Raw genomic sequence first — 17141 nt, 5'->3', positions numbered from 1 at the left:
TTGTGATGTTTGCTAATATCATCCATGAAATGTATACTATGATTTTGTGATGTTTGTGCAGCACCAGAAACGTTGTTTGGCTTACTATCAAGCTCAGACATGGCTATTTCTTATGTGTGGAACCAAACCTAATAATGCTCTAATGCTCTGATTTTAGTGATAGTTAGATGACTTTGGACAAAGGACTTATAGGAGGCCCTTTTAGATGGTAATTACTTGCTTATTTCAAAATGGGGCAAGCTAAGTCTGCTGTAGGAAGAAACAGTGTGCCCCACCCTTTTTCTTGACAGTACTCACCTTTCTCATTCGTAGTGCCACAGTTTTGTAAACATAAACTCCATTCCCTCCTAGCAGTGATGAAGTTACCTAGTTTGGTAATAAAACATCTACAAGAAAACCATGAAGCTCAGAGAGCACCAAGGATCCCACAGTTTTGCCAGTGTTTCTTCTCCCCTTTCATTCTTGTCTTATGCTGTTTTCATTTTCCTGAACCTTCTGTTGCAGCTGCTATCCTGTCTTCCTGAAAGTTAGTATCATGACCTTGACTAAAGGCTCATTCACTTACTCCAGTGGAGAGGAATACTGTGGAGAATGGAAGGAAGGTAAGTGAATTTTTCATCAGTTTTACTTGTAGGACCCTACTTGGGAATGATACATACTATTTTTATTACTATGAAGAATTAAGCCAGATAATTTTTTCTATTGTCATTATGAAATAGAATAAATTGTTTTGAAATTGGTTAGATCAGGAACTCTATTAAGATGAAGTTATGAAAATGACCATAGAACAAGTAAAGAGTGTCAAAGTGTAAAAGAAGGGGAACATTCTCAATATTTGTCTCAACAGAGCAAAATGAAAGAGCTTATTTATTTTAAACATATATTAGATGCGCAAGTATAAAGGAAAGATACTTCAAATCTGTACGCATCTGTAAACAGAAATTTGGACTGAAAACAAAGCAATTGGAACCTACAATTGCAATACTATTAGTCATTAACAATAAATAGTATTTATACTACTTTTTTCAGAAACAAGAAATACAATATGTACCCTGTGTTCATACTGTATTTCTAAAATTGGAGAATTACGCTGTGCTTAAAAACAATTGCTATCATAGTTATAGCTGGTGAAAGGAATCCATGCTCTTGCCAGAATACCTCTGATATCTTTCATAAAAGGAGCTTGCAATAATAAGGAACTACAGGTGACTAGAAGTGATTCAACACATTTAACAAAGAAGATGCTTGCATAGCTTTTAGAAAAGGATGGCTATAAACTCTTTATTTCAACTTTGCAGTAGCTTCCGCAAGAAACTATCTTGACTATTGCAAAGAATGGCTCTATTAGGATAGGCAACAAAGAACATACTGTAAGCTTCATCCTGGTGAGAGAAGAGCTTCTAAATCTAGTTTTGCAAATAGGTTTTCTTTGAAAAGATGTCTAAGAATAATATGTTCCTCACCCAGATATATTTATTAGGAGATGGAGATGACCCCCTTCATGATCCCTATACAGTTTACTATTGGTTACTAATGATGGACCGGAGTACATCAATATACTTAATAGTATCATGTGAGATTTGCACGTCATACAATATATAAATCTAGGCAGCAATGTGATTATTGCTTGGAGTTAAACTGATGTTCTCCAGTCACTTGTGTTATCTGACAAGATATAGGACAGTTAACAAAGGTAAGCCTTTCCCTAATGCCAGCAATGAACAAAATCCTAAAGTGGAGCAACTTTAGGAATTTTGATTCAATGTAACTTTTACTCTTACCTTATGACTATATGAAGAGCAAAGCCTTGAAGTAAAGGATTGAGGTATATAAACCTCAGTGACGTGCGGTGAGGTTTATGGCTGGTGAGGCCCTGCACAGTGGAGGGTTTCAATTTTTTTTAGACTTGTGGACTTCAACTCCCAGAATTCCACAGCCAGGCATGCTCAGTTCCGATTTAAAGCGACAGCATTTGTTTTTCTCCTTTGCAAAAGAAGTTTCCTTCTTTCTTTTTCTTTTTCTTCTCCCTTCCCCTCCTTCCTCCCTCTCTCCCTCCCTCCCCCCTCTCTCAAACACACACACACACACACAGAAGTTAGATTGGACTATCTCTCCTACCCCCTTCCCTCTCTCACTCAAACAAACTCTCTCTCAAACACACACACACACACACACACACACACAAAGTTGGATTGGAGGGAAGAGCACCAGCGAGGAGACCACAGGAGGAGGCAGGAAGCCAATCAAAGAGCCATACTGGAGCACACACACTTTCCCCCAGCCCCGAAGGATCCAGCCCAGCTTTACTGATTACAGGTTTGAAAAGGCAATGTGGCTCTGCCTGCAATCAAACTACACTTGGGGAGGGAAAGCACTTCCCTCCAGCCTTTGCCCAAAGCCCTGCACCAGGAGGATGAAGTTTGAATTCCTCCCCTTCCCTCCGACCCACATGTACCTTTTCCAGCTGTTTCAGAGAGGATTTCAACTCTGCTCCTGCCTCGGGTCCTCTGAAGAAGCCCCACCCAAATGAGCACCCTCTACTATGAGGCAGGAGAACTGCATGCCTCACCTACATCAGGAATTTTTAGGCATTTATCCTTGCTTAACTCTGCTCGAGTGATCATAAAATGTCTAAAGTCAGACTAGATGAGGTATGCAGTTCTCCTGCCTCATAGTAGAAGGTGCTTTTTTAGAGGCTTTTTTAAACAGTTAAGCAGAATCATCCACGGTGAGGCAGCAACTAGCTCAGCATGACCTCAGCTCTCGCCTTTTTCCTTTTACATTTTTTTTTCTTTTCATGATGACAGTGGTGAGCTTGTGCCTCCCCTGCCTCACCTGACTGCACGTCACTGATAAACCTATTCAGTGTTGTCAACAGTGGTAATGACCAGCTATATAGTTCTCTGTTGCACTTTTATTTTATGTATACAATATCTATTCTTCGGTATTTCCAATGTATAGAGCTACTGACATATTTTCTCTCATCTAGCACTGATCACTGCTCTCCACACTTATTTTGGGGGTGGGTGGGTGAGGAACTAAATACTGACACTTCTAGTACTTTGAGAAGTACAATAGTTTATGGACATTGCTCTCTTTGATAAGTGGTGATCTGAAGCACCCCTTCACTCATTCCTACATATATACATCTACAATTGACATACCAAAAATATGAAGGACAAACAACAGCTGGTCACTAAACTTTTTCACCTCTTTTTCCATCAGTACATTGGTAATATGCTGGGCTATTTTTTATTTTTTTTATCTTTGCTTTTAAGTTTCCTGCAGAAGTGATGAATTGGGGAAACCGTTTCTTTCATTTTTAAAAACTTAATTGTAATTCACAAGAGTTCTGCTGGTTTCTCTTTCTAGTTCAAATGACAGAGGGAAGGGTGTTTTCTTCCCACCATTTGCCCAGAAAAAGTGCATCAGATAGATTTTGTTATTTATCAAATTTCATCTTATTTTTAGCTTACCAAATTATAAGCAAGAGTCAACTGAGTGTTTTATGTGAAATTCCAAAGATCTATCAATGAAAATCACATGCCCTCAAAGACTTACCTCAAGAAAATTAAGCAATTAATGCTTGTTTTTAGTAACCAGAACACTTGGCCAACATCATTATCAAAGCTGAAAAATGGATTGAAAACTGGAAAGCAATTTCTTAAGCCCACTTCATTTCTAGCCAGGTTCAACGTAGGGTCCAGCTGGGAAAAAAAGTTGTTCTTTAGATATACATTTGAATCAGTGTGTTATATGAGAATCTTTATGGTAGTATCTGTACAGTCAAATCTAGAAAACTACCGTAGTCCTGTTCCTTGAGACCCACATATCTTTTTTAAAAGAGTGCTGTGAACCTATGCATGATATAATATAATGCATGGAATAATGCAGCCCACATGCTTTATAAATAATGATTGGTAAAAGGAACAAACAAGAGGTTCCTTCTTGATTTGCCTACCAGATTATCTGGCATGGACTCTGTTATTGTTTCCTTTTCATTTTGAAATGAATATAAAGTAAGATGTCCATACAGTGATTGATAAAATATGGCCTACAAGCAACAGTGTCTACCTTTTTGGCCACCGATAGAAAAGTAATGCTGCTCATTTTCTTCCATTAGGACGTCGACATGGTATTGGACAATTGACTTTTGCTGATGGCAGCATTTACATAGGACATTTTGAAAATGGTCTCTTCAATGGATATGGAGTACTCAATTTTGCAGATGGTTCCAGGTGAGTGCTGGATTGTGAGTTCAGTAGCACTGTGCTAGCTAGTTCAGAGAGAGGATCCACATGTATGATCTGAGTCATTTTCAGAAAATAAGAAATATGTAGTACATATTGCCCATGGTATAATAAAGAATTTTATAGAATGACTGTGTTGCTTCTTTTTGCCTTCATGGGTTTTCTTTTAATACAAGTCTGCAACAAAAATATCCCATATTTCTTGTCATATACTTTTTCAGTGTAGATCTTTGGTAGGCTGTAGAATGGCCACTGAACGTTTTAAGATATTCCATTAATACTTCTATGGCCCCCTTCCTTTCATTTAGTATTGATGTTTTAAGAACTTTATTAAAGTGATTGCAAATGAGATAGCAGTGTCCAATCAGACACACTCTTGTTATTGTTGCAGATATGAAGGGGAATTTGTGCAAGGAAAATTCAACGGTGTTGGAGTCTTCACACGCTATGACAACATGATCTTCGAGGGAGAATTCAAGGGTGGAAGGGTTGATGGTTTTGGTGAGTGATAAGGATACATCCTGTGGGTGTAACTAAGCAGCAAAGCTAATAATCTTGGATTAAATCTATTTTGGGAACTCTGCTGCAGCATGGAACAGGGCATAAGTGAGAGTTTGCTTAAAAATACCCTCCTCTGAGATACATGCAGATATACTGTATTTCACAGCACTGCATGCACAAATCAACTTTCCTACTGAACAATGATGTTCTATTTTCTCCCACAGGACTTTTGACTTTTCCTGATGGCTCTCATGGGATACCCCGTAATGAAGGCTTTTTTGAAAACAACAAACTCTTGCGACGGGAAAAGTGCCAGACAGTGGTCCAACGTGCACAGAGTGCCTCCAAGATGGCACACAGCTTGACAGCATAAGGGGTATATATTCTACCATAACACAGGGCTTTCTTATGACTGGCAGCCTAACCCAGAGGTTGGTAAGAGTGTGGAGTGCAAGATTCACAGAGGCAAATACCATCTCTAGGATGCAAACTATTATAATTGAACCCTGCTTGCCTTTATCATTTCCTTAAGCAGCTTGGCCCCTATAATGTGAACTGGTGCCAAAACTCAGCTATGAAGCCTATGTCTCCTGCCAGTATCACATCCAAGATCATAGCAATTCCTTTGTCAGAAGCATTTTCCATTAGACAGATTGCTAATCCTATAACCCCACAATTGAGTTGGGCACAATGGGTATCCCAATTACTGGGGCTCGTTAATATACAATCTATCTTTCTTGCCACATACCTAACACAGCTGGAATGTTATCATTATATGATCAGTTGAGTTGGTTTTCAGTGGTCAAAGGAGGATTAAAGAATTTGCATTTAGTTTAATTTTCTATCTTCTTATATGTCCCTAAAGCTCTAGTTGATTCCTCACTGCTCAGTCTTCCTTTCTTTATAAAAATTAAATGAATAAATATAAATGAATAAGTAGAAAAAGCAAAAAGAATTAACATATTGAGTGGCATTAAGAATTCTAGACTTTCTGAATGTGACTTTTAACAATTTTGCAGATCAGCCTAAGAAGAATGTCTGAGTTCTGCTACACTTTTTGCTTTAGGCTCCAGAATAGATCCAGGATCTCTTTCCACTCTTTATTCTAGCCTTGTGTTTTACACAATTTGTTAAGGCCGTTTTCACTGTGAGCTTCTTGTGTGAGACAGCATTTCACAATTATTCCTTCCTTACATGAGATGCAGGTCACTTAACTAAGGGCCCTAGTAGGAAGAGATTCACTAAGCTCCAGAGATGTTACATGGTTTTCATCTACCATAGTGCCATATATATATATACAGCTGTATCATTTTACAAATGTTAAAAAGGGAGTATCATTACTTTTTAAAGCCTTGCCTCTGCTAGTCATAGGACAAAGCAAAGGTTTGCAAATTTCTTCCTACTTCAAAACTGGAAGTTCTTTGCACACAAATACTCCTAGTCTCCACCCACACTTCCCTCTTTTGGCTTCTGAAATTTTACCACACATTCCATTAATATTTCAAGCCTGACTTTGCTGCCTTAATGGCTAGACATTTGCTTTAAACTAAAAATGAATCTCAGGATGCTGATCACTAGTCCAATATATTATAATATCATAGAATAATGGCATGTATAGCCCTATATGTATCCAAAATAAGCAACAGCATCTTTTATACAGTGCTGTAAAGCTAAAAGAGACAGCTGTTCCCAGATAATGCCATACTGTATATCTTTATAGAACAGTGTTTCTCTACCTTGGCAACTTTACAATGTGTGGACTTCAACTCCCAAAAGTCGTCAGAAAGGTGCCAAGGTTGAGAAACACCATTGTAGAAAATGCATTAAGTAACATTGGAACCTAGCACAACAGCTTATAACTTATAAATGTGGAGATTGCAGGGCATTCTTAATATATAGTACAAATAGTGGGCAATGATATGGAAGGGATAACTGGTTCCTTGCTAGAGATGCAGGCTGAATGAAAATACCAGGCTGGCGGAATAGAAGCTAAATTTTCTAGAGATGATAGCAAATCCCTCAGTGGGGTAACAATTTAGTTAAAATGGGTCAATAAAGAGTAACTCTATATCTGTTAACTCTTTTTATGTTTCTGTGCACTAAAATTAAACATGGGATTGTTTAAAATTGGGGGGTGTTCTTAGTCAAGCATTGACCCACGTAATGTGTGTTCCTAAGTGCCATGCTGGAGCCCTTGTAACCAGCCTATCTCCACACTGAATGTCTGTGTGTCAATGCTACCCTTGTGCCTTTGTGTCTTTGCCCATCTAAGGGCCTTGGCCAAATAAAGAGTTGCTGAAGCTCGACTTTGGTGTATTATTTTCCTCTGGTATCGAGGCAGGTGGATTAGCCTTATTCAATTATGCAGATTCAGAATGGATCTTCTGTTTATTCTAGTCTAATATGCAGTAGTGCCAAGCATCTGAATTTTGATCACATGACTATGGGGATGCTGCAATGGTAGTAAGTGTGAAAAATGTTCATAAATCACTTTTTTCAGTGCTGTTGTAACTTTGAACAGTCTGTTGTAAATTGAGAATTACCTGTATGTAGGTTTTGAATTTTTTCTTTAAATCAATGTATTTTGTTACATACAGTAAACTATATTTTATTCATTTGTTTAATTGGGTTCTCTTTATCTAGTTTTAGAACGTTTAGAAAACTAGTCACATTTTAGATCATATGGAAAATGTAAAAGGGTTCACAAATTTTTCAGCACTACTGTATAGACCCCACTCACTCGTTCCATCATTCACTCATTCAGTCCTTGAGAGATTCAATGGGAACTAATCTGAAAAGCTTCCCCATCACTGCAATGCGAATGGTGCATTATAGGGCAACAACCTTTGAATCAAGATACCTCAGATCAGCTAACTTATGGAATGTGTACAAAATCTGGGATCCATGACTCTCATAGGATTGAAATTTGGGGGTGTTGTGGCAACTGATGCAGTCATGTGATCATTAATACTCCCTGCCAGCTTCCTACAAAAAAACCCAATAAAGTTGCTCCTGCTCCCAGTGCTTTTTTCCTCCTGCGGTCATTCAGTTCAGTTTAATAAGAAATATATCTGAAATGTTGACCCAATGGGTTATGGATTGTCTAGTTATCTTAAAAGGTGTTCTTCCAACACTTTTAATAGACTCTGAATATATGAATTTGCTTTAAATGGTAGATTCAAACAATACTTAGCTGTTCTGACCCCCCCTCCCTGTGAATAAACCAGAACACAGGCTTGGCTGTTTGCCACTGGTCAATTACTGAGATAACGAATCCTTTGGCTGAGGGCCCAGGCAACTCACGTTCAATAGAGTAGCTCTGCAGCAACCCAGATAGTTCAAACGAAGCAACACAGATAGGCCAAACGAACAGACACGGCTAGAATAGATAGATTTTCTTAACTACTAATTCGAATGGTTGTTTCCTGCAAATGTTCCCTCCCAACACCTCACCTATAATCTCTCTTGGGAGGGGCCAATCAACAACCACCTTCTGCTTAGTCTGCCTACGGAGTTGCTGCTTCTGTTTCTCAGCCTTTCTCAATCTAGCATCAGGGACAAACTGCCTTTGATCCTCCCCACTGCTCCATGCTTCAGGTGCCTCCTGGTGGTCAACTAGCCTCTCTGGTCCCTGCTCTGAGTCTGAACCCTGCCTAGGGTCCTCCACATCGTCCAGGGCAGACTCATATAGTTCCTCGCTATCCAAGTCCATCAGCCCCTCAACCGGATCCTGCTGGGCCACAACACTTAGCCAAGACGCCATTTTGTTTGCTTGTGACTGAGCAATTGTATGAATTCCGCTGCTGTAATTTATCCAACAATTAAGATTAAATCATAGCTTAGCAGAATGCGTTGAATGCAGACAATGAGTTTTAGATAATTATAAGCTACTCCAATATTTTCTGATGTTATTTTATTATATTCCTTTCCATTTTTCCTTTGCTCCTTTGACTTACAACTGTCAAAATTGCCCCCTTGAGCAATCTTCATCTGATGCCGGTCTTTGTATTTGCAACTGCCTACCATGCTGGCAAAATGTTAAGTCCTTTACTTTTTCATATCTATGTTTTTTTAAAGAAAATTTTGACACAATTAGTTAGCTTCCATTAATGGTTCAACTAAACTTAAGTACTTGTAAAGAAACAATGCATTTTCTAATTTACAACTTCAATTTCCCCCCAACTTTTTCCACTTAAAGAAGAGATTTTCCATAACAATTTTGTTTCCATGCCTACTGCTGGAATTGTATAAAATACTATATGAAATAGCTTGATTAAATCTGATGCTCCAGTCTCACTGACCTCCAGCCATACAGTTATTGGGGTTGGGGCTGTGACTATATAGGTACAATTATCCACTTCTAGTCATTTTGGATCTGGGTGTACCGCAAGAAGTTGTACCATCAATTAGCCTTAGTGCGTTTATGCTTTAGCTAAAAATATAGTCATCAGCAAAACTATTGAATGGTTCTCCATTTCTTTTTCCAAATATAACATACCATTATTAGACAGCAGAAAAAGGACAATAACAGAAGCATAATTATCTTGAAGAATGTATTTTTATGCCACTTCTGCCCTTGAGGACTGTGAGCAAGACTCAAGACCTAAGTAGCAGTGTTTTATGAAATAATTTTTTTAAAAAAACTTAAATTGTGCTGATCTAGCGTCAGTGAATACCATAAATATATACTGTAGATAACAGGTTAGTGATAGATTGTAATGGAGAAAATCTGTGTAGTCAATAAAAGTCAAAAATGACTTCATGGCACATAATCATTCACTAATTACATATTCTTATACCATCTCAATAATGTTCAATTTTTCAGTGGATCATACAACTCAATTTACTGTGCATAAGGTAGCAGTGCAAATGGTATTTTGACCTAGCAAATCATAAAAATGAATGAAATATCTTTTACATAGGACATTAAGATTACACACACCTGATTTCTGAACCCAGAGAATTAGCCTTTCACCATTCTATGATTCCAGAACTAATCAGGGTATAGAAGAATGCTGAAAAGATTAGAACATAGATATGACCATATCCTAGACATAGGTGTGTTATGTAGAATTGAGAAATTTTAAGTGGCAAAGGAATGTTGGGCTTCTAATCAACCATGAGATGCAGATACAGCATTTTCTCATCTAAAGCTCCATTCTGAAGATTTTACTCCATTGTTTTGTTGCCATAGCAATGCTCCAATAAGTACACTATGAGTTGAGTGAGCTGCATGCATTTAAGTAAATTGCAAGACATGTGAGCCTTTCCCAATTACAGTAATTGGCTGCAGCAAGATTCTAGGCATTGCTAGAACTCCTTTGTCCTTCAGAGCCAGCCATTGGAGGTGAAATCATGGCGTAATTCCATTAATTGTATCTCAGTTAATGGGAGCAAAGGGGCACGGCAAAAGCCTCCTTTGTAGCCAAACCACTCCATCGCCTGCTTGAGACCCGGGACCCCGAATTTCCGGGTGACCTGTTGGAACACAAACGATATAAAATTCTAAAAGCTACTATCAGACTAATATTACAGAATAACTGTTTACAAATTTCTTTTCATGCAAACATGCAAGCACTCTGATAACATAAAGTGGCACAGATTGAAGACTTGTACTATCTAAGGATTGGTATCGTAATGATAGACAATTATTTCTCTGCAATTTTTCCGAAACCTAAGTAAGGAATTCAGGTCTGCATCATTTCAGCATTTTGAGACTCCTTGAAACAATGTACATTATTATTTTGGGGGGAAATTATTATTTTTTACTTAGATAACATAAGATCTGGAGTTAGTATAAATCTACTACTAATTCAGGTCAATGGTTTACATTTACACTTTATTCTACTTTAACTGACAGATGCAAGGTTTATTCCCAATATTTCTGTCAAATATCTTTTAACAAGAGATGCCACAAAGAGATGCCACAACAGAAAGACTTGGACAATTAATAAAGGTTAATTAAAATTAAAATAGCCAGGTTATTTTTTTTTAAAAAAATGTGCCTAAAATTAATCTGAAAGTAGTATTTCAAAATTCATAACTGTAAAAAAAATTTTTTGGGGGAGAGACACATCTTGGAAACACACCATGTGAATGAACCACAGGTTTTTCAAATGTTGTGATCTCTCTCTCGAAATATATGGGGTTTTTTTTTTAAGCAAATAGAAATTTTAAATGTGGTAAGTTCAAACTATTGGAATGAAAGGAGAAGATCAGTAGCAGAACTGTTGTATTTATCAGTATGGGGCACACAGCCTCCAGGTCAAAGAAGTTTGTTTTGACAAGTGGATAGGATTGGACATCAGGCTGATTCCTGGCTGTGGGAATGCCACACAAATATTGGATTCTAAAAATTATTCTAACCTTCTTTCCCAAAACTTGCCAAAAAGGATAGTCCCACTTCAGAATGTTTAAGTTCCCCCAGATTTAAGGGTTCTTACTGCAATGTTTGGCTCAATCAATCGGTGCTGCAGTTCACGGGCTTCATCCCAGTTTCCACCCCGGCAAAGATCATCAAGCTGACAGACAGGACTACCTAATACATTGGCAAGGGCACAGACTCCTCCTGTAGCACCTACAGTAGAGCTCAGAGTCAACAGAAATAACTTATAAACTATTCACCTTCCCATCGATACTTCATCCACCCCCAACAGCTTTTCCCCCCCATTATTCTAGACTAGAGCATGCTAGCTTAATAATGCTTCTTGGCAATCATGTACATTATAATACAACCATATTTTAATAGGTATTTTTAAAAATATTACAATAGCTGCTTTCCTATTCTGCATTGCTTCCCCATATCCTGAAACATTTATCCTACAACCTACCTACAATATAGCTGGCTAGCAAAAAACCAGCTGATCCTGCCAGTACCTGGAAGTCTTCATTCTGTGTTTTGTGGACAAGCAGCCCCAGGCGTGTAATCTGGTAAAAGATAAGGTTGGTTTCATAGCAGGAGATAGCACTCATCACTGAAATGCCAAAAGGTGTCATTAGCAAAAACACAGGATGCTCATGGTGATACTGCACTCATAAGTACACATGCCAAGGAAGTCATAAATACAAGGAACCTTAATAAACATTTTAAAATTGTCAGTTCATGTTGCTTGTTTTTGCTAAAGCAACCTTTTCCAATATGGATCTCTCCAGATGGTTTATCCTAAAAATCCCAGCAGCACCAGTCTGCATATCCAAAATGGTAATGGGAATTAGAATCAAAACACCTGGAGAAGGCCAGTCTAAAGTTTGTTATCTTTTTAAAGTTTCGTATTTTTCCACTTTGTTTTACAAAGGTCTTGATATTTAAAAGACAGCTAAGGACTACACAGTCTCAAGCATCATGCATCTAGACAGGTCTGTTGAAAAAAGGTAATACAATTTTAGATTGCAGAAGCTTGTTAGCAAAATTTCCCCTATGTTTAGAATGATGTTTGGAAAATGAAAATTTAAATGCTTCTATACAGCTGTGCTTGAAAACAAATAGATGTTTTCCTAGGGTAGACCAGAACATACATAGTTGGGATTTCATCCTATACTGGTTCTTCAGAAATAATTATAATTACCACAGAAATATTAGCTTTTTTTGTCTTTCACATTTATATTACATCCTATTCTTCAATATACTCAGCCTAGGAATTACCATGTTTATTCTTACCCATAAGTAAAATAAACTTTGTTATCACCCAGTGAGCTTTTGGGTGAAAACAGAGATCTGAACTTGAATTGTCAATCTAGATATGGGATAGTGCCCTCTATAAAACAGTAATGTGAACTTTAATAAAGTACCTGTTAGTTTAATGTTCAAGTGATAATGAAATATATGGGAAACTGCCATCTGGCTGTGCTAAAATGTTTTTAAAGTATTTTCTTCAACAGCTTAAACATTAATTTTTCATAGGAAGAAAGAACAATTCACAGATCTCCAGGTCTCTTAAGAGAAAATGTGTGCAACAGCTTAACATCCAAAGATACCCAACATATAGAATCTCATATCACCAAGAAGGAATAAGAATCCCCTGAGGGGATCACATTAGTGCAGCACCTGGTTGTCATATTTCACTCACGTTGCCATCACTGTCCTTGATCCCCACTATGTTAGGATGTTGTGCGAGGCTGACCACTGCCTCATTGGGCAGTTCCAAACCTGTGTTGGCTGGAACACTGTACAGTATCACAGGGATTGGAGATGCATCAGCCACCTGGGAATATAAAGTAGTAAAGCATGTGGGCCCACAGGGAAACAATCTACCAGTGAACTACAAACTGCTTTTTCAATATCAATCTTCAGCAAGGTCCTCTCACCTACGTCCAGGCAATACAAGGCAATCTCCAATTATTGCAGAGCCAGGATAATGGATGGGTGCCATATTCTTTCTTTTCAAAGAGAAGGTTACACTTAGTGTTTGGTTGCTATGCTAAGGGCTGTATTTAAATAGTTGGCATGGCCAAAATAAAAGCTACATTGAATTTAATTGACTAAATATAATTAAATTAACTAATTAATAGTATTTATCTCAACTGTCAAAATAAACACTACACTTTGATGCCAACTTCTGGAGGATATCTGAGGCTTTCAGAGGAACATTCATTCTGGGGGTCACAAATTATGTACCTCTGCTGCATGGATATTGCAATTTTATCTGTCTTGAATTTTACTCAGCTTGTTATTGCACTTTAGTATTTAGAATCTGGACAACTGAACTGTTACATGCATTTCCTGCTCAGTAGAATGTGGATCATCCGAATATAATATTTTAGTGAATTGTGATACATCCATTCTTTCATCACAGCACATTTCAGAATTGTGGTCCTTCTATGGCAATTAGCATGACTTCAAGAATGGCTTGTGATTCACCAATTGTTTAACTCAGCCTGTTCTAAACTGGCATCTTTCAAATATGTTGGAATTATAATTCCCAGGATTCCCAGCCAACATGGCCAAATCTTATATACAGCAATTCCAACAAATGTGGAGGACACAGATATAGAAAAGCTTTTTCAACTGCTTGTGAAATTCTCAATGTCTTGAGAATGAGTAATGAGAAATTAATCTCAATTCTATAATGAAAATGCAAATTGCAAAAATTGCAAATTCCCATTATTCACTTTCTGTTCAACTCTCAGTTTTCAAATAAAAGAATTCAAGACAAAATACTTCTATCTGTAATCAGCCACTAAATAATGTAAGAAATTTCACCTGAATCAAGGACACTTTATTTAAAAAAAAAAAGCTGAATTTCTATTATGTTTGAATTCTAACAGCACTTTGAAGTTCAAACAACATGTAATAGATAAGGGCTACATAACCTTTCCATCACTGTTCCTAGCATCATCTTACCACATCTTCAAAAACTTTCTTTACTACCAATCATCTGATCTGGTTTATACATAATACTAAGCCATAATGTCAGCTTTACTTTTTTGGCTTATGGTGTAATGTGATACCTTTGAGACCACTTTAGTCATCTCTAATAAAGATAAATCAGAGATTATCCTGACCCTTTTCTTTACCTGGGTGTAATGGTGGATCAAGGCAGCACTGGTCATACTTCCACGGAAGTAGCAAGGAGTCACCACAAGAGCAGCATCAGCACCCTTGTCAGCCATTTGTTTTGTTTTCTCAATGGTGCAGTGAGTTGCTAAGAGAAGAAATATAAGTGACTTAAAGGACAGCTCTTGGGACCCTACGTAGGAGCTTCTTGAGGGTCAAATAAGATACCAGACATAGAATCCTTATATAAGGTATGGTCAGCTAGAGGCCCATTCCTCTAGTCTACCTTTTTATTGCTCACATTCACATCCTGACCCAACCAGAAAAAGCTTTTCCTTAGGCACAGCTTGGTGCACCCGCATCACTACTTCCAGGCATTCCTCCTGTGTCAAGTAGGGAGCTTCCCCATTGGAACCATGTACTACAAAACCTAGAAAAACAAGAAGATAACATTGAGTAGCTATTTATTTTTCCCATCAAGCAAAATATCCTACAGATACAAAGGTTTTACTTTAAGTATACTAGATTGTGCAGAAATTGATAGATTGACATTGAAAATTAAACAGAAAGAGGATGTAGAATATTATCAAACATGGAATTTATTTTACCAATGGTTGGGAAAAAGGGATGGAGATTAAAAATGTAATTTGTATTGTTAAGCAAATTAAATGCCCAGACAACACGATGTTTATTAAGCACTAAGAAATGTATTTAATAGAAAAGCAATTAAAATAAAAAAAGAAGTACATAAGCTGTTATTGATATAATCTGCTAGTTAATGTTAGTAGAGCATTACTCAGGGATAGGAAAAATCTGCTATCCATTGCATGTCCCTCCATTTTCCATTTACAGCAGACTAGGTCCAAAGTCTGGGTGGGCAACTATGCGTGTCCTTGAAAAGAAAATAATTTAGCTGTGCTTCGCCTTCCTATACTTTTGAAAGTACTAATAAAGACAGAAGGGTTGGTTTCTTTTTTCCCTAATCTTTCTTAAACTAACACCACTAGAAAAAATGGGGCAAAAGGAGAAGGGTAAGGAAGAGATGGTTAGATAATGTCATCAATAAAATGAACATGAATTTGGATAAACTCCTGGAAGCAGTGGGAGGCAGTAGAACCCTGGTGTGCATGCTGTTGCAAAGAGTTAGACACAACTTAGCAACTGAACAACAACAACAAATTCTGGATAATATTCATTCATATGCCTTCCTGCTACAATTTACCGGTGGCACTTTCTTCACAGTGAAACATGTTGGTTTCTTGCCCAAAACTGAACATTTTGCATGCCAGAAAGGTGCTTTTAACAGAAGTCTGTCCAGATGGCCCAAGTTCACCATTTATGAACAAGTTAATATACCATGCTTTTACTTAACTATAATTTATTGAATAAACTGTAACTAGTTGGGCTCATAACCACAATGTCTGGGATCACACAACCTGTTATATACAGTGACCCAGAGGCTTAATGTGCTAATAACTCTGTTCATAGACACACCATTAGCTGTAAAAAAGAAAAGAAAAGAAAAGAAAAGAAAAGAAAAGAAAAGAAAAGAAAAGAAGCAAGGTGTTTGGTGGCTTTTAGAGGGGGAAAAGCAAGCATACTGGAAACACTACGATTTTCCTCCTCTTTCCGCAGGGTTCATAGGACGCATTGCCACAAAAGCTAGATAAGTAACAAATTCAACAGAATTTGGCCAAGTAAAGTAAGGCAGAGTGGCACCCAAGCCAGGATCGCCCCAGGTGGCTCTCGCCTCCCTCCCGACAGACGCCTTACCCAAAAAGGACCCCACGTGTCCTTCTCCCCTCAAGACTCAAGAGTCTCAACCCTACCTCGGAAGGGGATTTCGGCGTAGAGGCGCAGATTCTCCTGCAACCGGGCGTAATCTACACGGCCTTGAGACGTGAAAGGGGTGACGAGGGGCGGATAGATACCCCGCAGGTCTAGGCGGCGGGCAGGTGCCGCTGCAGCCAAGAACCTTCGGAGCACACCTCCTGCAGCCACCAGCGCGGGGCTCGCGCAAGGGGTCCGCGGCCAGAAGGGGCACAGAAAGCGCGGGGTTAGGGTCGCCCTGGCCATCCCGCTGTTGACCGATTTGAATGCTGTGCCGCCCCGGGTCACCGGATCCCTTGAAGAAGGCGGGGGGAAAGTCCCCCGAGACCGCCCGCGGGGCGGGAAGTCAGACCACACCAGCTCCGACACGGTTGGCTGAACTCCCTTTAGGAGACCTGAAAGCAAAAAAGCAAGCGCTGCTTTCCCTTCCCTTCGTTTCTTTTACAACTTTCAGGCTGGGACTATACGGAAGTAGGCCAAACTCCCTCCGAGTCTTAGGTTTTCCTTATCTATTTATGAGTTTGTAAACCGCTTCACTCGGTGCTATTCTAAGCAGTGTACAAAAGGCTTGACTTTGCTACAATCCATGAACAAGCAGGAGGAAGAGGGGAAAGCCAGAGGTTAGGGTGAAAAAACAAGAAAGAGCCTTTCATGACACACCGCCAGCATAAAAGACCTTGGCAGGCAAAAAGACATTGCGCTATATAAGTCATAATATGGTTTATTTGATTCTTAGACAAATGTGGCTTATTCAATAATCCACAGGTAAGCAAAGAGGTTGCTGAGCAAATGGGTCTATTTGCTTTGATATAAATTAGGCTTTTATGGCCTTTTTTCACCACAAAGTAGAAACATCTGCCTATCCCTTGAGCTTGTTTATAGCTGTTCCAATCTACACTGGCATCTGTTGGCTGTTTCAGATCAATTTAGTCATTCAAATTCCCCACTAGCCACCCACCCTACTCTACAGTGACAAACCCTAACATTTTATAAATTTTGAGGTTGCTCTTGGGGATTACAGGTTTTTCCCCATTTTTCACTTAAACCATGACACAAATATGTCCTGC

At 38.5% G+C, this 17141-nt stretch overlaps 2 protein-coding genes across 2 annotated transcripts; one reads left to right on the top strand and one right to left on the bottom strand.

The window, feature by feature from the left end:
- Positions 1 to 535: 535 nt before the first annotated feature.
- MORN4 (MORN repeat containing 4) lies at positions 536 to 5124 on the top strand. The gene is made up of 4 exons (XM_032224954.1): positions 536 to 602; positions 4124 to 4238; positions 4642 to 4751; positions 4976 to 5124. Exons 1-4 carry the CDS (start codon positions 536 to 538, stop codon positions 5122 to 5124), a joined length of 441 nt encoding a protein of 146 aa, XP_032080845.1.
- Positions 5125 to 8647: 3523 nt separating this feature from the next.
- Positions 8648 to 16517, bottom strand: HOGA1 (4-hydroxy-2-oxoglutarate aldolase 1). Its single transcript, XM_032224951.1, has 7 exons — positions 16074 to 16517; positions 14546 to 14674; positions 14265 to 14392; positions 12818 to 12952; positions 11582 to 11678; positions 11195 to 11328; positions 8648 to 10229 (listed from the first exon to the last, which is right to left on the bottom strand). The coding sequence occupies exons 1-7, from the start codon at positions 16318 to 16320 to the stop codon at positions 10080 to 10082; spliced, it is 1020 nt and encodes a 339-aa protein (XP_032080842.1). The 5' UTR covers positions 16321 to 16517; the 3' UTR covers positions 8648 to 10079.
- Between the last annotated feature and the right edge of the window lie 624 nt (positions 16518 to 17141).

The sequence above is a fragment of the Thamnophis elegans genome, chromosome 10 (assembly GCF_009769535.1).
Source record: "Thamnophis elegans isolate rThaEle1 chromosome 10, rThaEle1.pri, whole genome shotgun sequence".
NCBI lineage: Eukaryota > Metazoa > Chordata > Lepidosauria > Squamata > Colubridae > Thamnophis > Thamnophis elegans.
This window is presented reverse-complemented; position numbering and strand designations above follow the sequence as displayed.

What these genes read in the sequence shown, in the direction of transcription:
- HOGA1 (XM_032224951.1), bottom strand. Translation starts at nt 16,320, where the DNA reads ATGGCCAGGGCGACCCTAACCCCGCGCTTTCTGTGCCCCTTCTGGCCG. An exon ending in CGCCGAAATCCCCTTCCGAG is followed by an intron (nt 14,675 to 16,073) that starts GTAGGGTTGAGA and finishes TTGTTTTTCTAG; the next exon opens with GTTTTGTAGTACATGGTTCC. An exon ending in TGATCCACCATTACACCCAG is followed by an intron (nt 12,953 to 14,264) that starts GTAAAGAAAAGG and finishes TTATATTCCCAG; the next exon opens with GTGGCTGATGCATCTCCAAT.
- MORN4 (XM_032224954.1), top strand. Translation starts at nt 536, where the DNA reads ATGACCTTGACTAAAGGCTCATTCACTTACTCCAGTGGAGAGGAATAC. An exon ending in CTGTGGAGAATGGAAGGAAG is followed by an intron (nt 603 to 4,123) that starts GTAAGTGAATTT and finishes TTCTTCCATTAG; the next exon opens with GACGTCGACATGGTATTGGA. An exon ending in TGGAAGGGTTGATGGTTTTG is followed by an intron (nt 4,752 to 4,975) that starts GTGAGTGATAAG and finishes TTTCTCCCACAG; the next exon opens with GACTTTTGACTTTTCCTGAT.